The sequence below is a fragment of the Fringilla coelebs genome, assembly GCF_963513975.1.
Source record: "Fringilla coelebs genome assembly, chromosome: 9".
NCBI lineage: Eukaryota > Metazoa > Chordata > Aves > Passeriformes > Fringillidae > Fringilla > Fringilla coelebs.
Window position 1 is genome coordinate 14,265,115 of NC_140067.1, and position 23,006 is coordinate 14,288,120.

Genomic DNA, 23,006 nt, shown 5'->3' on the forward strand with positions numbered 1-23,006 from the left:
CATCCCCGCCGCCCGAGGCAGCCGTGCCCGCGGGCGGCCGGGCCGGGCCGAGCCGAGCCGAGCCGGAGCGGGGCCTCAGGCCGGGCACGCCTGCTGCTGGCAGGAACACGCTGTGTGAGCGGCCACTGAGCTCACGGCGTCCTCGGATTTCTGGTCCAGCCTAGGCTGCCCGTCCAGGCTGAGAGCGGAGTCTAAAGGAGAAAGGAGAGCGGAGTTGGTTACACATCGGGGTACTCCTGTGTTTGTGCCGTGCACCTCGGGCTTTCCACAGATCCCCAGCCACGCATCGTGCTGTGCACAGGGTGACCAGACTCACCGGCCGGAACGCAGTGGAAGCCCACGGACACGGACACAGTCTGGGTTGCTGAACAGCCTTTCACACAGCGAAGGACTGGCTCCACCGAGAAGCATTTCGCTGCTGTCTTCTCAAATGAAAGCGGCTTCTCGCTTTTGACAAGTTTGTGCTGCAGCTTGCAAGCTACAAAACATGAACCCTCTTAGAGCATGCCCGGAGTTTAGATAAATGTCTTTCTGCACCTAATTTGTGGAACTGGCAAACACTAGGACCAATGGATGAACACTGTGACATAGCTAGATGAAGCTAATTGGTTGAAGTGATTCAATTTTTTGTCAAAGGCTCAGGCTGTGAGAAGATGGGCATGTGGAGCACAGTTGCAAGGACAGAGATGGGATCTAGGTGGGACGCTGGTGTCCAAATCCGAAGAGATACATGGGAAAACCTTGGTCAGCTGACACTCAACTTTACTTAAACTAAGACAGCACTTCATTTTGGGGCAGCAGTGGCTCCTAGGCGTCTATGTATCCTCTTCTGTACTGTGAGCAGCATCGCACCTGCCTTGCCATGGCTGAGTAGCTTAGTCCTTAAGTCTGTGATCCATCCACCCCAGGGAAGCTTGATCTAGAAAACATTACAGAAAGCTAACCCATGCCCAGAGGGTTGTGGTCCACACAGAATGTGTAGTGCACCCTAATTTAACCAACACATTCATGTTTTTATGTAAGACCTAGATGTCAAGAACAATTAGATATTCCCAGGCTGAAGTTTTCAGATTGTGTTATTCTTCAGCCTGAGGAAATTAAAACAAGTTTTCCCACCTCAAATGCCCTCTAGTTTGATAGTCAGGGCTAGATATGGTTTCTTAAATCTAAACTAAAAGCCTGGAAATAACAGAATGAAAATAAAGAATGAAACTATTAAAGATGACATAAAACTATTTTTGTCAACAGTCAAACTTCCTCCTTTTCATACTAAGTTATCAAGTGACAGAGTTTTAAGTTGAACACACAAACCCCAGGTAACTGCACAATGCGTAAGATGTTGATACAAAAACCCAACAAAATTAGAACTTGCAGTGAACTACCAAACTCAGGAAGAACAGATTTTTTTTTCTTCTTTTAGTCTGTGGCCATTAATCACAAAAAATAGCAAAAAATGAGATGACTGTGCTACAATTAATGAATTAGTTGAAGGCAATTATATTAATATATGTTGGACTCTTAGTACCTCCAGTACAGGGGTCTTCTGAGATGATCCAAGAGTGACCAAAACTCGCAGCATCTTTAGCTAAATAGCCACTGGGCGTTTGATATTCTCTTTCTATCTCAGCATCATATTTTCCACACATGCCACATGTTTTTCCAGCCATCCAGAAAGCAACTTGAATCTTTGTGGAAATACAGAAAAGTTGCACGTAAATACTTTTCTTCTAAAACTAAACCCACTGAAAGTAACTTAAAAATTACCTCAAGTCTGTGCCCATCATAGTATAGTTTATCTATGCCATAATCTGGGGCTTTTAGTGTCAGTCCTTTCTTTTGACTGCTGATCAGCATGCTTGCAGCTGCAACAGAAAAGAAAAATGGGATCTTTTCTAAAATGAAGGTGCTGTTTTAGGGTCCACCCTGAACCTTTTGCTAAGTTCCTGGGGAATGCACACTCTAAGGAATCCCAAAAGAGATGGTGGGAAGTAAGAAGACTACTGCTTCCTGCCCTGGGAAAAGCTGAAGCCACTCACAGGGGTGGCTGTGGCAGGGGTTATCTAAATTCTTGTTCTGTGGTTTTCTGGAATCAGCAAAACATACCACAGGCCTGCATTTTTGGTCTTTGCAAATATGCACAGGAGCAGCATCTCTTTCTTTGCTCATCTTTCTTGCCACCCACGAGAAAAGCTTGCATGGAGGTCTCTTAATATCTCCTGACTCTTTGTCAGGTTTGGATGATCTTTGTCTCGTGAGGTGTCTGCAGGATCATGTCCTCTCCTTCTTCAAAAGATCACGATAGATTAAACAAAGTCTAAAGATGAGTTTCTTACCAGAATTAGATGTGTATGGAAGATCTTTTGGGGCTTGGACACCATTAATCTTCAACTGGATGCGTCCATTGGAAACATACATGTCAACCTCACTTTAAAGAAAGGAAATTAGTGTAAACAAATGCCTCTCCTTTGCCCTAGTCAGCTTATAATTTCCTGTTCTGGCAGAAGCGTCCCTGCAGGATGTTCATATCATTCTGGCATGAATCACCTTCTGCCCTTTAGGGGGAAGGTTGAGGGGGCCCAGGACAGCCGGAGTGCCCCCAGTGCCCCTCGCCCTGGCTGTACCCGTTCTGTGTGGCTGCTCACGGCCCCCACTCAGGCAGGAAGACACCAGGCTACAGGATCCCTGCCGCAGAGCAACCTAATTGCTATTACCTTCACATAAATGGAAGGTGCTTTACATTTCAAAGGAAGATTGGGTTCCCTAGGGCAGTTCTCTTACAGCCTGAACAGTCTGTGTATTGTAGTATTTTCTTCAGAGCAGTGTTTGCTCTAACAGAAGAAATATGAGGCTCAAGCACATCAAAAGCACATCCATACAACTGCATGAAACAATCAGGAATGATTCAGTGATGAGGAATGTCTTTATCACAAAAGATACAGCCTATAAAACAAGCGTCCTTGTGTTCTTCCTCGAAACAGGTGCGGGGAATACTAGATTCCCCCTGTTTCTCTAACACTATGGCACAGTTCGGCACACATTTTTCAGAAATAAATAATTACTTGTAATGAAACCTTAGGGATCAAAGTCTATTTATGTGCTTTGAAGAACACTCACCACAATGATTTTAGTACACATAATCCCATGCAATTTAGGGGTGATTGCTGAAACAAAGTGTATTTTACATGAATTTCAAATAGATTAGAACATTATGTACCAACTAAGAGATGTCCTAAGAGAGTGCCTCTAATCTGGGATAAGTAATGCCCTTTTAGGCTGTGTCCACTTCTCAACAACCCTGCTGTAATATGTGTGGGTTCTAATTTGTTCTAATTATTAGCTTAGTGTAGAAGGCCAGACTATTGATTACAATAGCTCCTTCTGGATTTTAGTTTATGTGTCTGCCTAATCACTAAGTACTGAAATGAGATGGTTAAATTCTAACAAGTTAATGAAGAATTTGTGGCAGCGAAGTCTTGAGGTTACTGTGAACCTCAGATATATTTCAGAAGCACTTTTAAAAGACAAAGTCCCAAACCCCAGTGACACTCCTAGATATCTCTCCATTGACATGCATGAATCTAATGCTAGTGCCAGCCTGCCCTACCAATTTGATCTTCATTTATAGCACATTGAGCTTGGCATCTATTTTTTATTAAGTTTTCAATTACTTACTGGCTGGCGAGTCTGACATTTACTGCTGTAAGGTCAGCAGATTCTTCAAGTCTTTTCACCATCACCAGGAATTTAAGCTCTGGACTGCAGTCCTGCACCAAGACATGGTAGCAATTTGCAGGCATTGAATAGTTAAATTCAACACCATTGAAGGTCGTGATCTTATTTTGGAAAACTGTACAATGACCTGAAAAAAAAAAAAACCCAGTAAAAAGTAAGGATTTTATAATTTCTATAACACAGCTATTTTATTTTAGTTTTGTAATTAAAGGGAAAAAAAATCTTCTTGTTCTACATGTTCCAATGTAGAAATGAATGAATTCTGTCAGATGAAATTTTAGATTGGGAGTAATTCAAAAGTAAAACTTTGCCAGTCCCAAGGCAGCAGGACAACACCCCCATGATTCAGGCATTGTGCGAGATGAATTGTGCTCACAGCTGGTGCTGGTGCAACTCAGTTTGTGGCATTTTGGCTTTTCTGACTTTGTTGTAGTCAAAAGAATTTCACAAGAGTTGGTAACAATACACATATCATTCCACTAGGGAAAGTTTACTGAAATGCAGATACCTTTATGGAGTCATAAGCAGGATTAGAAATAGTTAGAAGTTGGGAAGGAAAAAATATCACACTAACACTTTTCTCTTTTTCACTGTAATGACATTTTGTTGGAAATCCACCAGCTCTGATTAGAAATGATTTTATAACAATTGTAGTTAATACTGATTAGTTTTGGTGTTTGCCTAAGAAATACCATAGAATCATAGAATGGCTCAGGTTAGAAGGAACCTTCAAGATCATTTCATTCCAATCCCCTTGCTATGGACAAGGACACCTTATAAATATGCATGGTATGATATTATCCCACTGATTCCAAGCAAAATGTGACTCCTTATTGCAGGATTACATAAAGCTTTTCATTTTAAAACTTATCCTAAGTAAGTATAATGTGATTAGCTGTTAATACAGCATTAATAAAACAATAATCCCTTTAAACTCAAAGTGCAGGATTTGAAATTAATGAGTACACTTTTGGAGCTCTTTCAGCTTCAACAAAACAGTGCTAATCAAGCAGAGCACCCCAAATCAGAGGTCACTTAGATGTTCTTCTCACAAATTTTGTATTGTATTTTCTTCACCATTTTTTCAGTGAAGCCAAAATGGATGCATTTGGGAATGGATGTATCTGAAAGCATTATTTGGCATAGAACTGAATGTTTAATCTTCCTAGTACGTCTCCATTTCTTTACATCTTTGAAGCCTCACAGATTTTCATAGAGATGCTTTGTTTCTATCTGATATCCAACTGATTGTTAAGGGAAAAAATAATAAAACAAAAAAAATTACATCAGGAGTGTAAATCATGTTTACAAAATTCACACAGACAATCAATGTTTGTACAGATAGTTGCTTGCTGACCTTTAAGACTTTCAATGAGTGAAAGTGTTGCTTGGGAAAAGACCTTCCAGCCAGAGGAGGGTAATGTTGAGATGGATGTACCCGGATGTGAAGGGACTGGCAGGGGCAGGCTGACGGCCGTGTCGTAAATTGTGAGCTGAAAATCAGGCAGGAAACAAACATGAATGGGAATGGAAATGCAAAGTACACTATAGAGATAAGGTAGCATTTTCCTCTAATTTTCCAAGAGAACTGTGCTGACTGAAATCTAAATTAGCGTCTGGATTTCAGTCAGAGTGAAAAAGGAATCAAGTGCTCTGTCTACAGCATGAAATAGTTCTGCAGTGTGACACATCTGCAACCTGTGGAACAGCAGTGCTATAAATGAATTTGGATAGTCACCAATTTGCAGCTTTTTGGGTAGCTGTATATCACATTTGTTCTCAGGCTGAACAGTTTGCTCACCTGAGATGCACACCCTCTTTCTGCCCATCCATCAAGTGCTGCTGTTTGGCTGTCTCAGCAGCCTGGTTTTACTGTCTTTTCCAGAACACAGAAAAACCTGTCATCTTTCCAAAGGTTTTGGGAGGAGTGGGATTTTTAGTAAGTTATTTTTTAACTTGCTGTCAATCATGATGATTGTTTTCTAACCTGTTTCTTATTTCATATGCTTTTATGCTACATGAGAAAGACAAATAAGTTGTAAGATATTTTCTAACTAAGACCAACTGCATGAATATAATGTCTTCTGAAGGCAGCTTCTTTATAGTTTTGATTGGTTTTGGTTTTTTAAATTTTTTCTGCAGGTTAAAAAACCCTTAATTGTCCATTTCCTAGGTTTTGACTGCTTCAGGATAAAAGATGGTGGAAATTGTTACCTCTGGCAACTTAAAGACAACATCACAGGTTCTTGGGGATGTCAAAGCCATAACCAAGGTTGCCTGGTGAGAGGGACCAAGCTGTTGCCTTTGGGAAAACCCAAGCAAATAGGCAGCTCCTGGAAGAAATGAGTAAAACCTGGGAAAAAAAAAAAAGGAAATGAGTGATTAAAATGAACTGTCTTTGAAAGAAATTATTATTATTTGTTCACACTAAAATACCCCCATAAAGTAATATGCATATGTGTTAGTGCCTGCATTCGAAAATTAAGTAAGAGACTGATTTCATCAGAGACCCACAGTCAGGCTTCTGCTCTGAGCCTCCATGAATCAGAAGCATGACAGGACCAATCTCCTAATTCAGACACTTTAAATGACAAGTCTGCAATAGGTTAAAGTGAATCCATCATCTCAAGTGGCTTTCTTGCATATGAAAATGCAGTATGCTTTGAGGGAGTGAATGCAGAGAAAGCAAACACATGTAATCTGATTTTATAAAATCCTACTGAGGAAGGGGATTTTTTCCAGCTTGGAAATTGCAGAACTGAACCTGCAATTATTTGGAGTGCTCACATATATTTTTCAAAAACTAAAATGAAATCTCACCATCTTGCAGTTGTTCGGATTATTGAAGGCACTTCCAGCCACTCCAGCTTCATCTGCATAGCTGGGTAAGCAGCAAATTGCCCTGTTGCAATCTGAGTAGCAATCTGGTAGTCCTGGCAATCTTTACCCCATTTAAGAGAACCCTAGTAAAAGGAAATAAATAAATTTTTGCATAAAACATAGTAAGATCATTATTTTCTATTTGTATTTGGGTTGATTGATATTTTACACTTACTGATACTTTTCGGTAGTTTATTACTGAAGCATCAGCACAGAGTTTCCATCTGCTTGGTCCTGTGATGCTTGAACCAAACATCTGTATTCTCCACCTCTTGGGCTGTGTATCAGTGTACAGGACAAGCTGCAATCCTGTTGGCTGCTTGTTTCTGTAGATGGCACGAAGAACTGCAGCCAGTATTGGTGGCTTTCTGTCTCCCAAGAATTCAGGCTTTGGTGAGTAGAGAGGAAATAGAGACCAAAGACACAAAGAAGGCATTAGAATTACCATAGTAAAACCGCTGGCATGACCAATGCAAGTAAGACTATGATGGGAATTTTTTTGTACATTTTTTTTGTAATTTCAATGCAACGAAAAGAAGTATGGTACTGGATAAAGAACCAATAGTACCCAGTTCAGCGCTGCTCTCTTACCAAATTGCAGTTAAACTAATAGCCTTTTTGATAAAACTAACTTGACCACCTGTTTAAAACCATGATAATTTGTATTACAGGGGGTCTGTTCAGGACAGTCCAAAGTGTGGTACTTGCACAAGGAGCAGCATGTGGCCCTGCTCAGCGTGGGACCCTTGTGCCCAGCAGCAGCACCTGCCTGCCTGAGTGTCCTACCTGAGCTGTGGGCAGAGTCCCCCCTGGCCAGGGACAGATGCAGGTGGAATTTGCTGTGGGGCAGCAGGTCTGAGTGACAGAGACACACAAAAGGATTGGGTGAGACAGCTGGCAGTGGGAAATGGGGAAGAACAAGACTGTGGCTGAGAAAGAGTTCAGGGAAGTTGTAACGTGGTGAAAAGATGGACAGGAGAGGGGAATTTAATCTGCATGGAAATGGTGGGGGAGAAGGTCCATCAGGTTGCCTTCTTTCCACAAGCTACTTGCACTGACTACTGGGAACTGCTGCTGCACAAGGCATGCCTCAGCACAGTAAAGGTTATTGTTTTGTAGGCATGTAGGTCATTGCCTGAAATGTGTGACATTTTCTTGGTTGAAATCTGCTCCAGATTCCCTCAGTTCTACTAGAAGGACCAGGTACCCTTAATTATGTACCATGCAGACACTCCTGAATAAACACCTGGATTGCTCTCAGAGCCTTGCTGCAAACTCAAGGGTTTTTCAAAGGCCTGTTGTGGTCCTGCTAACATGAACTGAAGGACTCTGCAGCGAGGACCTAATGAACAAAAGAGTGGCAGAGTCAACTCCTAAACTTTTACAGAAAGGTACACAATGAAAATATCCCTGAAACTGGTTTCTGATCCAGCAGGTCAGCACTTCTAGTGTTCTGATTTTTATAGTGAATTCTATACTGAGCAAGACAAATTTCAACATATACAGCAATACATTCCAGTTTCATTTAAAAATGTAGCCTGTATTAAATGAATATTTAATTACATTCAATGATTATCCAATGTGCTCACCTTTATAAAACAAGAAACAGTTCAATTTCTTTCTATATACCTAATATGCTGTATCACTGTAATTTTCCTATCTGTTATAAATATACAAAAACTGGAAATACAAAGTAAATGTTTGGGTTTCTTGCATTCACCTGAGACATGGCTCCAGAGAAATCTTCATCACTAGCTGAGGAAGAGCTGATGCTGATGTTCAGAATTTCCCCTCCTGTGTCCTGCAAAAACAAAGAACCACCTTGAAGCAGGTGCCTACTGCTGAAAGCTGTTGCAGAATTAATTTATCATATTTTCACTCCCAGAGAACTAGGATCTAATTGCAGCAAAGACAGCAACATGAGTTGTACACGCTGCTCCAGTATATGCAGTAAATGTACCTGTTCATCCACTGGCTTAAACAGAAGCTGGTAAACAGGTGGGTTTGCCTGTGGAAATAGATAGTATGTAAGACCCAAGAGAAAATAAAGAACTAACTTTTCAAAAATGCATTAAAAATTTTGGTTCAGAGTATGGAAAAAAAAACCCACAAAGTTAAATTTTTAAACATTTTACAGTGAAAAATTCTGAAATGTCAAAATTCTGATTGAAATGCTTCAGAGAACCAGGGTTCCTCTTTCTTTGGTCCGCAATCTATGAGCACAATTTTCTGATGTACAAAAGCAATCGCCATAAGAAATATAAAATGTCCAGCCAGAGTGAATTACCTGTTGGTTGGAATATTGCCTGTCCTCACTGCAGTGCCTGTCCCCAGAGTGGTCCTCTTGGCTGCTGCTGCTGCTGCTGCATGCTTTGCTGCTAGCAGAGCTCCCACTGCTGCTCCCACTGCTGCTCCTGCTGCCACGCTTCTTCCCAGACTGCCTTATTTCCTCTTTGCTGTGATGATCTCCAGGCTCTCTGCCATCAGCAGAGGAAGCAGCAGAAGAGGAGGATGAACTGGAGAGGTGGGCTGTGCTGGGCTCTGCCCAGAGGCCTGTGTCTTCAGCCTTGTACTCTCGGTTAATCCGTTTTGTGCGGCGCCGGGTCTTATTTGCAGCCTCCAAAAACAGTTGAAAGCATTATGAATTTATAGCTTGTTCTGTAACATTTCCCTGGCTGTCAGACAAGATGCTCACCACAGGCTTCCAAGGAAATAGAATTCCTCCAAGCCCGGTTCCTTGCTTTCCCATGCCAGTTTTCCACAATGGAAACCCTTGGCTTCATTACAGGAAATATTTCCCTCTCTGATGCTCAAAGTCTCTTACCATGAACACCTCTTCAATGCCTAGAATCTTCTTCAACTTAGCTTGAATGTCCTTGTATGGAGCTGCCTCTCCCTCTTCCTTCGACCCCAAGCTTGATGCCTCGATTATTTTTGAAGCTGCTTCGGATCCTGCTTGAACCTCCAGCTGTATTTTGTCAATATCAGCATCTGTATGAACTAAAGGGAAAAGCTTTCCAGGGTTGTGCTGTTTGAGCCTTATTTACAGTGATTGACAGAAAAATTTGTTATTATGACTGTACCTGGCTTTAAAATTATTTTGGCTTCAAATTCTCCAACTAATTGATGCAGATAGGTATTTGTTAAGAAAGCAGAATTTTGTGATTTAAGGCTGAAACAAGTAGAACATCCCAAACTTCCAAATTTTTTACAGAACCTGCGTGCGTACAATCTTCTTCCTGCGCTGTTGTGATGTGCCTCTTCTGAACCTTGCTGGTATCCTTTGGATATCACATTAGGTATGCTGCTTTGCTGCATTAAACAAAAATAAGGCAGATAAAGTCATTCTCCATAAAAAATAAAATTATCCCAGCTCTTAAAATAATTCCTTCAGTTAATGAAGAGGATGATGACAGTCCTGCCTAAAGAAGGAAACAATGCTTAGGATTAGAGATCCAGGCACTGAAAGCAGTGGGGTTTCCTGCAAAATGCTCAGTGGAAGAGGACAGCTCTCCTGCCCACCCTTTCTCAGGCAGTGCTTCACAAACACACTTCCAATGAGAACCTGCAGGGCTCTTTGCAGGGGCAGTCCCTCTGCTTCCATTTCAGACCTCTGGCCCTCCTCCTGCAAGCCAGTGCAGCCTTCCCACACCAGCCTCAGGAGCTGAAGAGCACATGACAGAATGTGCTCCTGCAATCCACTCAGGGTTATCTCAGGATTTGGGAAGAAAAGTCTATATCCTGCCCAAGAACCGTATTTTTCACATTAGTCTGATTCAGGGGAAAAAAAAAAAAAAAGAGATATTGTACAGAGGATGTGAATTTCAGACACCTTCCCATGACTGTGAAGAAATAGGAAGACATGCTGTCAAAGCAGCCCTACCTGCATGCAGTGAAGAAAGTGAGTGGACTGTGAAGGATCATCTCATGAACCCATTGGGGTTTAGGCTTGATTAGGGAAATATCAGGCCCCTGTTGAATTTCACCATTCCTGTGTTTGTGATCTGGTTGGCCAGCTCCCATGTCAGGCGTGCCCAGCCCTTCTGGGGAGCTCTCTGCTCTCTGCCTGTATGCAGCACAGGTGCCAAGAGGCTTCCTTACCTTCCAGCCACCAGGTCTTGAAGATCCTTCTGTTGACTGCTGATCAGAGATACTGGGTATTTCTCCTTTGGGGAAAATCTGGGATTTCTTTTCAGAATCTACTTCTTCCATGTTCCTTGAAATAGCGTAAACTTCACTCCTGTGAAGGTGATAAATGGCACACAAGTAACGCCTTCTGATTTCACTCTACCCATCTTTGCTGGTGCCAAAAAGACAGTACTAAGCTTAGTGTGGCTGCTGAGGTATGGCAGACCTTAACAAGCATTTGTGTACTTGTGATTTTATAACAGGGAACTCAATATCAGTAACACAGAGCAAGCAAAATGAAAAAAGCTCCTCTGTACCTCACAGCTGCAAGCTCAACCTCTTGATGGCAGGGAAGGGTTTCAATCTTCAAATTTTTTTCTTTCATATTTATCCTGGCATCAAATTTCATTGTAGCGTTGGCACTGAACTCTGCATGATATTCAAAACCACTCTGAAAGTACTGTGTATTAATCCCCATCATTGCGATCATATGAAAATATGCTCTGAAAGAGTGGAAATAAAACCAGGCATAATTATATATTAATATGCAAAAATTTAACTTTGAAATGCAAAAGTACATTTTCATGCTGTCCTTTTTATTGTAAGACCCACTACTGATGGATGAAGAGATTTATCACAAGAGGATAATAAAAAAGCTAAGATGCCACTGGAAAATGTGGCTTGTCTGAAAAACAAAGCTAACATGGACCTTCTGACTGCACTGTCACAGGTATTGTCATTGTCATTGCTTGAGGACAAGCTAACTCCAGAATCTCGTAGCTTCAGATTCTGCTTATAATATTATCACTACTAATATTATTATTATCATCATGGTTACCATTATCATTATGAGTACTGTTGCTTTTGCAGATCCAGAAGCATTTCCCTCTGCCCCCTGTAATCCTTCTGGCTTATGCCAGGCGATGATGCGATTCTATGCTGAAATTGTAAAAACTTGCTACCTAAGATAACATATTTTCACATCTTAGTACATTTAGTCATTGAACAGGTACAAATGTAAGCATTTCTAGCAATGGCAGAACAGCACTGTGTCCTGTGGGATACTATGCACATTGCAGGGCTGCAAAGCATCAGGAGATTGTGTTGCTTTCTCACAGCTTTGCTGCTCTAGACTAGCACATTTGTCCAAAATCTGGGACAAACAAGATCCCTGTACAGCTACATGCCACCACATATCTGTGTCAGATATAGCTATAACTATAAATATAAATATTAATGCTTGTGTGTATATGTGAATATATATGTAATTTTTACTTTGGCCTGATGTCAGCATGAATATCCGTCTTGGTTTCCCACAACTGTGAGGGTTTAAAATTGTCAGATACTGGTGGTGATACCTTTACATCCACTGAAAAAGACAGACAGAAATTATATGAACAGAGAAACAACAAATTCTGGGGATAAAATACTTTCAATAGCATAGTAGTTAATGCAAGGGCAGTGCTTTTACATTTTGAAATACTTTCCGTGGTTATTTAAAGGGTGCCAATTCAAACCAGAGTTATACAAATATGTCGCAGGTGAAATATTCTAATTACTTCTCAAACCCTTTGGAGGCAGCTGGTCACCAAGGTTTCAACATTACTGGGGAATTTTTCCAGATTATAGAAGGATTTAATTTCAGCAGAGGGATTGGACCCACAGCTGTGTGGGGAAGCTGCTCAGGTTGCCTTCCCAAGCTCACCGTCAGCCGCAGCCTGCGCCACCGCGGCCCCGCACAGCCCCAGCTCCAGCGGCAGGCCAGCGATGGTGGGCACGATGTGCCGCACCTCAGCCACCAGCACTGGCAGGGTCCATCGCCCTGAAATGCCTCTCTGCACCTCCTCCATCACTTTTTTCACCACTGGCTGCCAGTCTGATGATCCAGTTAGACTCTGGAAACAGAGAAATAGGTTAGGTAAGAGGAGACACGGAAGGGAAGTTATTCAGAATTGCAGACAAAAAGTCAACAGCCTTGTCAGTACCATCATCATCTGTTGAATGGCATCTTTGTCAATGTCAACAAAGGCAATCTCTTGACCCAGTAGTTTGATGTAGGCAGATACCAGGGGGTCTTCAGGCGGCAGTTCTTTCCATCCCAGAAGCTGTGGTGTTTAGGAGACATGGGGAGAAAGGGAAGAAGCAGAAAATATCACTGAAAGTGGAGCAATGTGTTAACAAAGAGTAAATCCCACCTGAAGGATGAGAGCTGTGGTTCCGTAGCCAAAAACCCAACAGATGCAATATTACAGGTCTGAAGCAATGTGGCCTTCCTTACATTGCATAGCTGATTTCAGAGAGAGGTTCCCCAGGTAAGGATGAGGTAAGGGCTTGGTAATTTCTGCTGCTGTAAGTAGTAGGTGACACCCAAGGACTCATGAAGGAAAAACCTTATTCAATTATCATTTCAAAACAGAAGAACAACCACTTAGTGTGTTCTAACGCACACTTTAAAACATTTTGGCTCCTAGCAGCAACCTCATCTTTTGTACTATACATTAAGAGCTAACACATGTTGAGTGAAAAGGTGGCACCTGTTGAGAGAGTAAGTACAATGTAAGTACAGCTTTCCATGACTGAACGGGATGACGGACTCCTTTCTTCCAGAAACATCAAAGGGATGGCTCAGTGGGTGGGTGATGCAACCCTGGTGCTGTCAGAGGCTGTCTGATGCAGACAGGTCAGAAAGGTGCCCAGACATACCGATTTACCCAGCTCCTTCAGGGTCTTGTACGTGTCATACTCAGCAAAGGGAATGTTCTGCTTCCTCATGAGCTTGGTCAGGCCTTGTGCCCGGAAAGCCACCTGCAGGAAAGAGTCAGGTAGCACAGCCCAAGTACAAGAGAGTTCAGGAAAACTCTTGTGCCTGGGATTAACTCACTGAAGCCACATGAAATTCTTGTTTCATGAAGCCACTGCACTATAAGGACATGTCTACCTGGTAGATGGCTGCAGGCTATGGCTGCAGATGCTGAGGACGTGCTGAGCCAGCCAGCCTCAAATTAGTCACCAGGGATAATTTTAGGGTAGGGCAGACCTCAGCCCAGGCTGCAAAGCTTGCTCAAGAGCTGTGTGAATTCCTGCATGCTGTTACATGGAGCTTTGTGCTGCCCTGGTTGTACTGCTGGCTGAAATTTAATTTCCCTGTACTTATGCAAAATACCCTGGGTCCCACGTGACTTTAGGTGGGCAGATGGATGTTCTGCTGTGTAAGCTTTCCTCCGCTCCTAGACTTACATGCCTATACTGGATGTGTTCAATGATGCATATATGTGTCAAGAAGCCCAAATAAAGGAGGAAGCCTAAGTAAAATCATAATCATTATCTAAATTTTCCCCTCCACGTCCGCCCTCAAAGCCAGAAATGGAGTTAAACACTACATCACAGTCCAAAAGCTGGCTGCCTTAATGCAATACTTACCTCGATAATATCCATTGCAGCGTTTGCATAATAGCCTCTTACTTTTGTGATTATGTCAGATGGAAACATGGTGCTGGGACTGTTCATTAGATAGACCCTCCAAATGGCACCAGCCTGATACTGAGCTGTCACAGGAATAAAAAGCAGGAGAAATTAGGGTCTCCAAGGTGTGTGGTGCACATAAGCCACCTCAGCTATGTGCCGTAGAAGATCACAAGGGGTTCTGTCAGGGTTCTGTCCCATCAGTCCTCAAGCTTGCAACCTCAAGAGGAGGACTTTATTCTAGGGCAGAGTCAACACAACCCCAGGGACGGAAGAAGGAGGCCTAAATCCATGTGCAAGCACCACTTTCCCCAGCAGATACCAGGAATTTGGATTTGGATTTGGAAGAGTCTCGGGAAATTTTGCATGTTAGGAGGTTCTTCTGCTTTTTCTATTTCAAGAGTGCACTAAACTCACAGTTCATGACTGGATTTTGGATGAAAATCACAGAACACAATAGAGGCTGCCTAAGCTGAGGAAGTGCACAGGGCAGCTGATACTCACGGGAATAGTCGCTGATCTGAATGACCTTGCTGTAGCGATAGCTCAGCCTGTCAAGTCTGGGGCCCAGGAGTTTAATGGCAATGTTGCAAGCAGCAGATCTGAGTAATAGAATTAAAATCATATGAAGAGAGTTGACTGTGACCAAATTCTTAGAAAACTGTATGGAAAAAAAATCTCTGTTTTCTACTAAAAATATACTTCTTCCTCTACTTACAGTTTATAGAGCTGTGGGATCCTGCCTGCTGCCAAAGCCTTCATGTGTGAATATGCAAAACTGGCTACTTGCAGGCTGGGCTCTGTCAGCAGCGAGCTGGCCAGAGCTGTTACTGTTGGAAGAGCAGGCTTGGTTTCGAAGAGAACAACACAAGCCACCATTCGGACGTTGGGAGCAAGCGTGCTGTCCATAAAGACCTGGAGGGTGAGCTCCCTTACCTGCAGAGGGAGAGAGAACCTCTGAGAAGCCCACAATTTCCTGGTGAGCAGTGCTTCCAGAACAGTGCATATGTGCTCTGCAGTGGCTGGAGAACAGAACCCTGAACAAGAGATGTGGGCACAGGAGCTGTACTGACAATGAGGATATTGCTGGGTGCACAGTGACCAGGAGAAACAGCCATTAGGCTGAGCATTACAGGGACTAAAGCACTCTTTCCCAGGATATCAGCAAGGATGGGATGATGTCAGGAGTTTGCAGCGTGGGCAAGAGGACGACAGTAACTGAGAAGCCTGTCCAGAGTTGCTAACATTACCTGATGGCTTTGTTATTCCTGAATCACTAAGCAAATCCAATCCATACCCTTTAAGACATTTGTTTAAATAATAATTTCAGTTACTTTTGCAGGGTCTTTTCTTGCAATTTTCCTTAAGGCCAACACAGCATCAGCATGAATTCTGTTTGGTAACGAAGCTGCAGCCGAGGAAAACGTTGGCAAAAACTTCAGGATGCGTTTGATACTGGCTGGCTCTCCTGCATTGCCCATGGCTTTCAGGGCCAAGGACATGTCTTTGGCATCACCTTTGCTGGTGGCTTCAGTAGCAAGGTCGTGGAGTGGCTGAAAATGGAGCAGACACTGTTAATCTCACCAGGTAATGATCAATGATCTTGTAGTAGTGCATAAAAACATGCATTGCCATATCAAGCAAAACAATTACTGCTGCAAATCCCAGAACTGAGCTCTTCAGACTTCTCTCCCAGGAAAAAATCTCACCATCATTATCAGGATACTAAACACAGACCATGCAAATAAACTTGGTTTTCTCCTTGCACAGTGTTGATTTTGAATTGGGCCCGAGCTTGAGTGTAGGAGACAATCCCAGGCAGGTGCCTGCACCAAAGAGTCTGTTGCAAGTCCAGAGGCAGTGCTGAGTTGATGCCAAGCTCAGTTGTTCCCAGGGCCACCTCTGCCAGCCCTGCCAAATTGCACTTGCATTTTTCACTTCCTACAATAATTTCAAGTTTACTTGAACAGTTCCGCGGTTCTGAGAAGTGGAATTACTATTCTGGTCACCTGGTTTATTTCACTTTTTTTTTGAAGATTTAAACACATGTCAAACACCAGCAAGGCCTTCTCAGTGCTGTGGTCCTGCTGAGCAAGGAGCTGGGGCTGCCCAGTCCAAGGAACAATGTCCTGAATATTTCTGACAGTGAAATGCAATTGTGTAGCAGGGCTTCCTTGGAAGCCCTAACCTATGACCTAGAGCTTTGCTCATATTCACACTTTACTGTCTTTTTAAGTACACTCTACCTAATGTCACATTAGAATCACAGAATCATGATTAATTTGCTTTAATCCGAATTTTGTCACAGCCTAACTCAGGTTCAGGCTGGTTATAGAATCCATTATCCCAATGGGCTTCTAGCACTACATTTGAAATTCTGAACTGCTGCAGCCTGATCTTTCAGAGGCATCAGCCCAGTGTCTCATTCTGTCTTTGCATCGCTGAGTGAGGCATGCAAATAGCGAGTTATCTAATGGTCAGCATTGTGAGAGCTAAATTCAAGGCACTTTTAAAATTTTTTCCCCTTTTATGAGTAAGAAATGAGAGTCACATACCTGAAGAAGTTCATTTGGACACAGTAAAGCCTGAGCACAGTGTTTATTCACCATGCTACCATATCCTAGGTAAACAATTATCCGATGCATCAGAACTTTCTGGATTTGGGGACAGGTCAGAAAACTCTGCAGAAGGGAGAAGTATCATTTTTTACTGTTTCTAGTAATTAGAGCTGCATTTATCAATAGATGCATTTGCAAAATAGATAAAATTGATTTGTGCTCTTTCTAAATAATTTCAGGAATTAAATCAAATGCTAGACATTCAGCTACAAGAAAATTAAGTAGATTTGCCCAGTTATGCTGTATGCTCTTTAGATACTGATTACATATTATTTTCTTGAGTTTGTCTTTTTTCTTTTTAGCTTCTGATTTGGCAAAAAGAATCAACAGCAGATCTTTTATAGTTTGTGGGGTTTAATATAAAATATAATTACAAACTTTTGGAAACAAGTGTTTGGGAACATTTTCTGAAGCATGTCCCATTTTTGTTAATACCTTGCATTTTACAAATTTAGATGGAAATATGTTGTATCTTTCACCTATAATCCTATGAATTCACCTTTAAAAAGGAGTGAGAGGGAGAACAAAAGGACGAATGATCTCTACTCACTGAGGCAATTTCCAGGGTCTGTTTGTTTGGTGTTACAAAATGGAAGGCGAGAGGGAGAGTCGCTGCTGCTTCCCAGATGCTCAGCTTCTTGTCATGGATTTTTTGCTTCAGGAATCTGAAGGTGTCAGTAGCTCCAGCAGCACAGATGGCGCTCAGGAACCAGGGCCTGCCAGGGAGAGGAGGGCTCATCATCCTCATCATCCTCGCTGCCAGCCTGCCTCTGGGCAGAAACCCAGCCTGGGTTTACCTGTAGGGGAGCTCATGGACAAACTGCAGCCACAAAGACTCGATTTGATCAAGGGTTGCCACACGGAACAGCTGGACCATTTGTAAGAACTTGGCTGAAGCTTCTTTCGTGGCTCCTCTCTCGCTATTCTGAACTACTTGCCGCAGCGTCTCTGTTAGCTGGGGGAAAAACAGACAGCTGGAAGGACCTGTGTCTAAAGTAATGATGTGACGGCCTGTTAACCATATAAATAGTGAAAGTGGGTGAAAGTAAGCCTCTAATACCTGTAAATCTGGATTTTTTATCCTTATTAGAGGAATTGGCATCTGGAGCAGCTCTCCTGAGAAATGGTAACGAAGACTCCCCTGTTTTTGCAGCTGAGATGTTGGTTCACTGAGAGGAGGCCTTTTAGTGCCAACCAAGGACAGCTCTTGTCTTCGAGGGAAAGAGGGAAATGCATCAGTAGACAGTACCACACTGTGCATGCAGGGCTTGCACAGCATTGGAGCAGAATGAGGGCTGGAATCCCAGCCATCCCAGCAGGAATGCAAATGGAGGTGCACTTCTCTGGTCATCCGTTGCTCAGGATTATCTGGAACAGCCATACGACTGCAAAAGCCTTTGTGAGAACTTGCTAAAGTCTCTGAGACGTTGGACAGATGTTTTGGGTGGCCTAAACAGTAGGGCACAGGCCACCTGAAACACCCTGGGCGTCCTGGGCTGAGCATCCCAGGAGCTGTGCGGTGTTTTGGCCCTTGGCAGCCACATGCCAGACGCTTCTTGTTATCTCACAAATCAACAGTGAAGGTATAACCAGTTTTAAGCCCCTCCTCCTGGCTATGGTAGTGTAAGGACCTGCACAGTACCCACCTTGCCTCCACGACTGCTGCCCCGTTGGGTTCATTGAAGGGAGAGATCTGGTACACCTGGTCCGACATAGCGGACGTCAGCGATGCCCCGCTGTCATCGTACCTGATCTTGTAGGTGAATGTCACCGTGCCCTTCATGTTTCTGGCTTTCTAGAAGTGCAGAGAGACCACTCAGAAACAGGGACGGTCTGGTCAGCCCGGAGGAGCCAGAGCCCCCGAGCACCGGTGCGAGCAGCGCTCAGCGCCGAGCGGGGCAGCGCTGGCTGCTGCGCTCGTACCGGGGCGCAGGTGGGGCAGGGCCGCACGTAGGCCATGCCCAGGCTCCTCTCTGCTCTGTCCTGGCAGTCCGTCAGGTCCTTGCTTTTGGAAACTGTGGCACGTTTGTTCCTGCTGTCGTCCTGGATAACGTATCTGGTTTGGCAGATGCCTTCAATCCCAGCCTGCAAGTGTTGGTTAAACACAGTGAATGCCCACTTGAAACAGCAATGGAAAGGTCAAAGAACATGGTCTGGGAAGTATAACTTACTCTTCAATTTGAAATGAGACTAAAAGTAAAATCAGAACGGAAAAAACAAACCTCCTGTAGCTCATACACATTTTGTGTCTTTTTGATGGTTATCTGCAGCATGTTCAGAACCCCTCTGGCTAGGTTAGTGCACAGAACGGGACAGTCCCCAGGGGCAAAAATACTTCCAACCCTTCCTTCAGTGTACTCAAACTTAAAGGGCTGGCTGAGACATGCAGCGATGGTTTCTGAGAGCCTCGAAGACGGAGTGAAGGAGTCAGTGGGCCAGAAGCCATTGTGTTCCTCCAGCTTTGGTGATCGAATCTGTGAACAGAAATAGGAAAACAATCCTACTGTTCATCATCAGATTGAAATAGTGCTATAATACAGAGACTGGACACTCCTTTGCCATGGCAAGACAAAAGTCACTTGTCTAACATTGCAGGAGACAATTTCCAATTCGGACTCCTGTGCTCAGCCTAGGAAGCATCCTTGAAAATGCAAATTTCCATGAAGGATTTCTGCCAGAAAAACAAGATTATGTGAGCAGAATTTGAAAGTTCAGTGAGTCTGATGAAGCTCGTAGGCTGAGTGAGACACCAGTTACCAACAATCAGTACAGACAGGATACTCACTCCTTTCCCACAGATGACAAGTGGGATCTCCCCTCAGCCTGCAAGGCAGTCAAGCCATGATTGCCCAAGCTGCCTGCCTGAGCACTCAGGGACTATTCTGGCTGCACTCCAGGTCCAGCACGTCCCAGAGCACCACAGCCACGGCCCAGCTGATGGGGGAGCAGAGGTGACCGCAGCAGCTCACACCTTTGGGAGTGGCTGACACCCTGCGAGCTCCTCTGGCTGTAAACTTGTGCACAAGTCCTTGACTGCTACCTGGTGGAAGTGTGTGCTGCACTCACAGACCCATCCAGTCCCTCACTCACACACACCCCTCCCACCCTCGTGCACTAAAGTCCATGTTCCTGCAGAGGGAAAAGGTGTGGGCTCAGTGCTCTGCTTTAGGCATTTATAATCGACGCTGCAAGGGTGGCTTGCCTCTTGTCACATTTCCTCAAATTAAATCCTACTCAAACTCTTGTCTGCAACTGCTAACATTGTAGTGACTCCAGCGAGGTTACACAGAGCTGCAATTGCAGCCGTGCATAAAGCTTGGCAGTAGGTATCTCTTCCCACTGTTTCACTAATATATGTGCAGGATTACAGACTGAGGAAACTCCTAGGTGAGGGCTAAGGGCAGCTCTTACAGCTTTGTCTCCATGTGCTGTCTTCTCAATCCCCAGTCTGTGGTCTTTCAAGCCGTGCCAGTATTTTAAGCTGTTTGGTGTAATCTTTTTGATGTGTAACAATGCTTCTAGATCTGATATCATTATGATAAACACAGGCATTGCCATTAGAATTCTTCACATTTGAATTAATGCCTGTGTTAAGAATATCAAAAGAGGGATAATGGAGATAGTTGGGTCTTTCTCATGTGATATATGAATTCCAGTGCTGAGCTTTTTTAGGCGATGGACCAGATTAAAACACATGGACATTTCATTCTAGAATGCTCATATTCATACTCAGGCTTAGTGTTGCCTTAGTAAAATTATTTCTTTAAAGCAGCTGCCAGCCATATTTTGTATGGAGGTGACACTAAGGTAGCTTTAGTCAGGAGGCTCAGACACTGATGGCAGCAGAGCTGGAGCAGCTCCAGCTCCTTCCTGCAGAGGAGCAGGCTGTGAGCAAGCCTGTGGTGCTCTCTGTAGGTCCCTGCCAGTGACCAAAGCATTCTGGATGCAGCTGCAGACCCTCCAGCAGTGCCCTCAGCTCTCCCCATCGTGCCCTGAGTGTACAGAGTGCAGAGTTCAGTGCCTGTATCCACACCTCTGTCCCTGCTGGAGAATCATCACTGCCTGAGGGAAACTGCTGGGGCTTGGAGAGTCGTCTCAGCAGTGGGCAGGGCCCATGGCTCTACATCTTTTTGTCACTTATTCTGCCAGCCTGCAGGTATGAAGGAAGTGGGGGGGAGGGTTGCTGTGGCCATGGTGACTTACCTGCAGAAGGTGCTCACTGTGGGACACACGGCTGATCTCCACCTTGCTGGCCAGCCTCAGCCCTGCCATGGCCAGGCTCCTGTCAGGGAGCCCATGCATGATGATGCTCTCGTAGCTGTACAGGTAGGTCTTGCCCATGTGAAAAACAGGCTCTGTTAGGGAAAAAATAGAACAGAAACACTTCCTTGGCTGTGACTGTTGTGGTGTTACTTGAACCAGCCCGGCAAAGAAAGGTGAAGCCGCCACAGCCAAAAACCAGGTGCAAGCAGTGGGCAAGGCAAGGCTGTAAGGGAAGGCAGCAAGGGAGCCGGGCAGGGGAGCCACTTACCAAGGTCCTGCTTCTGGCCCTCTGTGAGGAAGGAAAGAGAAGTGTTCATGAAAAAAACCATTTCTGTAGATCCTTTAATGTACTATTCATTAAGCCAGTGTGCTAATGGTTGGCAAACCACCAGTAATGGGGCTCACCCCACACCCCCAGGACACCAAGCCCATGCCAGCCCTGCTCACTAGCTGCTGCTTGCTTGGCTTTTCTCCTGCTGCTGACTTTAGCACAGAAATCTAACAGTTTACAGCTGAAGCTATAAAAGGGCTTCAGCAAATGAAGTTGTAAATATGCCTGGAAAGCCCCAAGGAGATACAATTTGCTCAGGATCACAGCGGCTGTCACAGCTCAGCAGTGATGATAAAGCTTCTACTTACCCACGAGGGCGAGCACCAGGGCCAGGATCAGTCCCTTCATGCTAAAAGTGACTGAAGCCCACAGGGGAAAATCTGTGGCTTTTATAGAAGAATTATTAACAGGCACAGTGAATTTTGTTGAATTATCAACTTCTTATCAACCACCCAACAAACCCTTTGAGGGAGAGGGGGTTGGGGTCAGGGCAATGGATATTTTTGCTGAACCAAAACCATCACAAGTTCTGTTGTTTTCACTTCACCAACTGAATGTATTGAAAGTACCTTTAGAAACAACTACCTAAAAGTATTAAAACATAGTTAAAGCCAAAATTTATTACTAAGTAAGCAAAACTACTAATTATCTTTACTCCCTGAAAGCACCTGGTGCTATTGCAGTCTGTGCTGACTTTGTCTGGGTTGTCCTGACCTGACCATAAGACACACAGCTTATCTAAGTGATAGTGGCCCAGCAGGATTGTGCAAAACCCTGGGCAGCTCTCCTGTGACCCCGTGCCCACCCTGCCCTGCTGGGAGCGGGACAGGCTGTCAGCACAGCGCTGCTCTCTGGGGACAGGGACTTCCCCCAGTGACACAAACCTCCTGTCATTGCCACCAGGGCCGTGGCTAAATGCTGCTGATGGCCACGCTTCCTTCTCTTCCAGGGCTGATGTGCCAGCCCTTCCACTGGTGTGTTTAGCACAGAGGGGACAGGGGGACAGGGTGAGGCTGGCAGGTGTTACAGATCAAACCTCGAGGCTTAACAAAGGTGGACAGCGTGCAGGCCACCCAAACTTTCACCTGCCACAACAAGGGGTGACGTTTTCACCCCATGGTGGAGACCCCACTCTCATCAGCAGGCATTTCCCTGCCCCTTTGTAGCCAAACTCACAGATCCCTCAGGCTGTTCCGGGCTCCAGGTTTGGCTTTGTTCCCAAGTCCACCAGTTCCTTCCAGTGAGGTCATGGAGTGCTCCATTAGGAATCAGCACAGATAGGGCTAAGTCAGCCCAGGGCTGGGGGCTCACCTTGGCACTGTGTGGCCACTGCTCCCCTACCAACCTTCTCCTCTCTGGCTGGGAACAAAGCTGCTGCTGCCCAGCTCACTGTGGGAAGGGACTGGATTCATTTTCTCATCCACAGAGCAGCGGCTCCTGTCCAAGACAGCTTAGTTTTTGTAATGCTGTTTAGCTGATGGGGTTTTGTAATTAGCTGTTGGGATGTAATTTATAATGTCTGACAAACAGTGGATTTTCTTCCTAGATCAAAGATCACATCTGTAGGGAAAAAAAAAAAAAGAAATTTGAAG

At 44.2% G+C, this 23,006-nt stretch overlaps 1 protein-coding gene across 1 annotated transcript; it reads right to left on the reverse strand.

Annotated features, from left to right (window-relative positions):
• Positions 1-75: 75 nt before the first annotated feature.
• Positions 76-21,762, reverse strand: LOC311156950 (vitellogenin-2-like; the record flags this gene model as incomplete). The annotated part of the gene is made up of 34 exons (XM_084211295.1): positions 76-191; positions 317-478; positions 1,526-1,685; positions 1,765-1,862; positions 2,334-2,425; positions 3,673-3,859; positions 5,090-5,225; positions 5,947-6,085; positions 6,553-6,695; positions 6,788-7,000; positions 8,333-8,413; positions 8,900-9,229; positions 9,437-9,612; positions 9,696-9,924; positions 10,714-10,852; positions 11,058-11,243; positions 12,016-12,109; positions 12,446-12,635; positions 12,726-12,845; positions 13,444-13,545; positions 14,161-14,285; positions 14,707-14,804; positions 14,921-15,138; positions 15,537-15,755; positions 16,758-16,883; positions 17,371-17,536; positions 17,618-17,775; positions 17,881-18,031; positions 18,467-18,615; positions 18,744-18,905; positions 19,043-19,294; positions 21,024-21,175; positions 21,352-21,372; positions 21,723-21,762. 34 exons carry the CDS (start codon positions 21,760-21,762, stop codon positions 76-78), a joined length of 5,130 nt encoding a protein of 1,709 aa, XP_084067421.1.
• Positions 21,763-23,006: the final 1,244 nt, after the last annotated feature.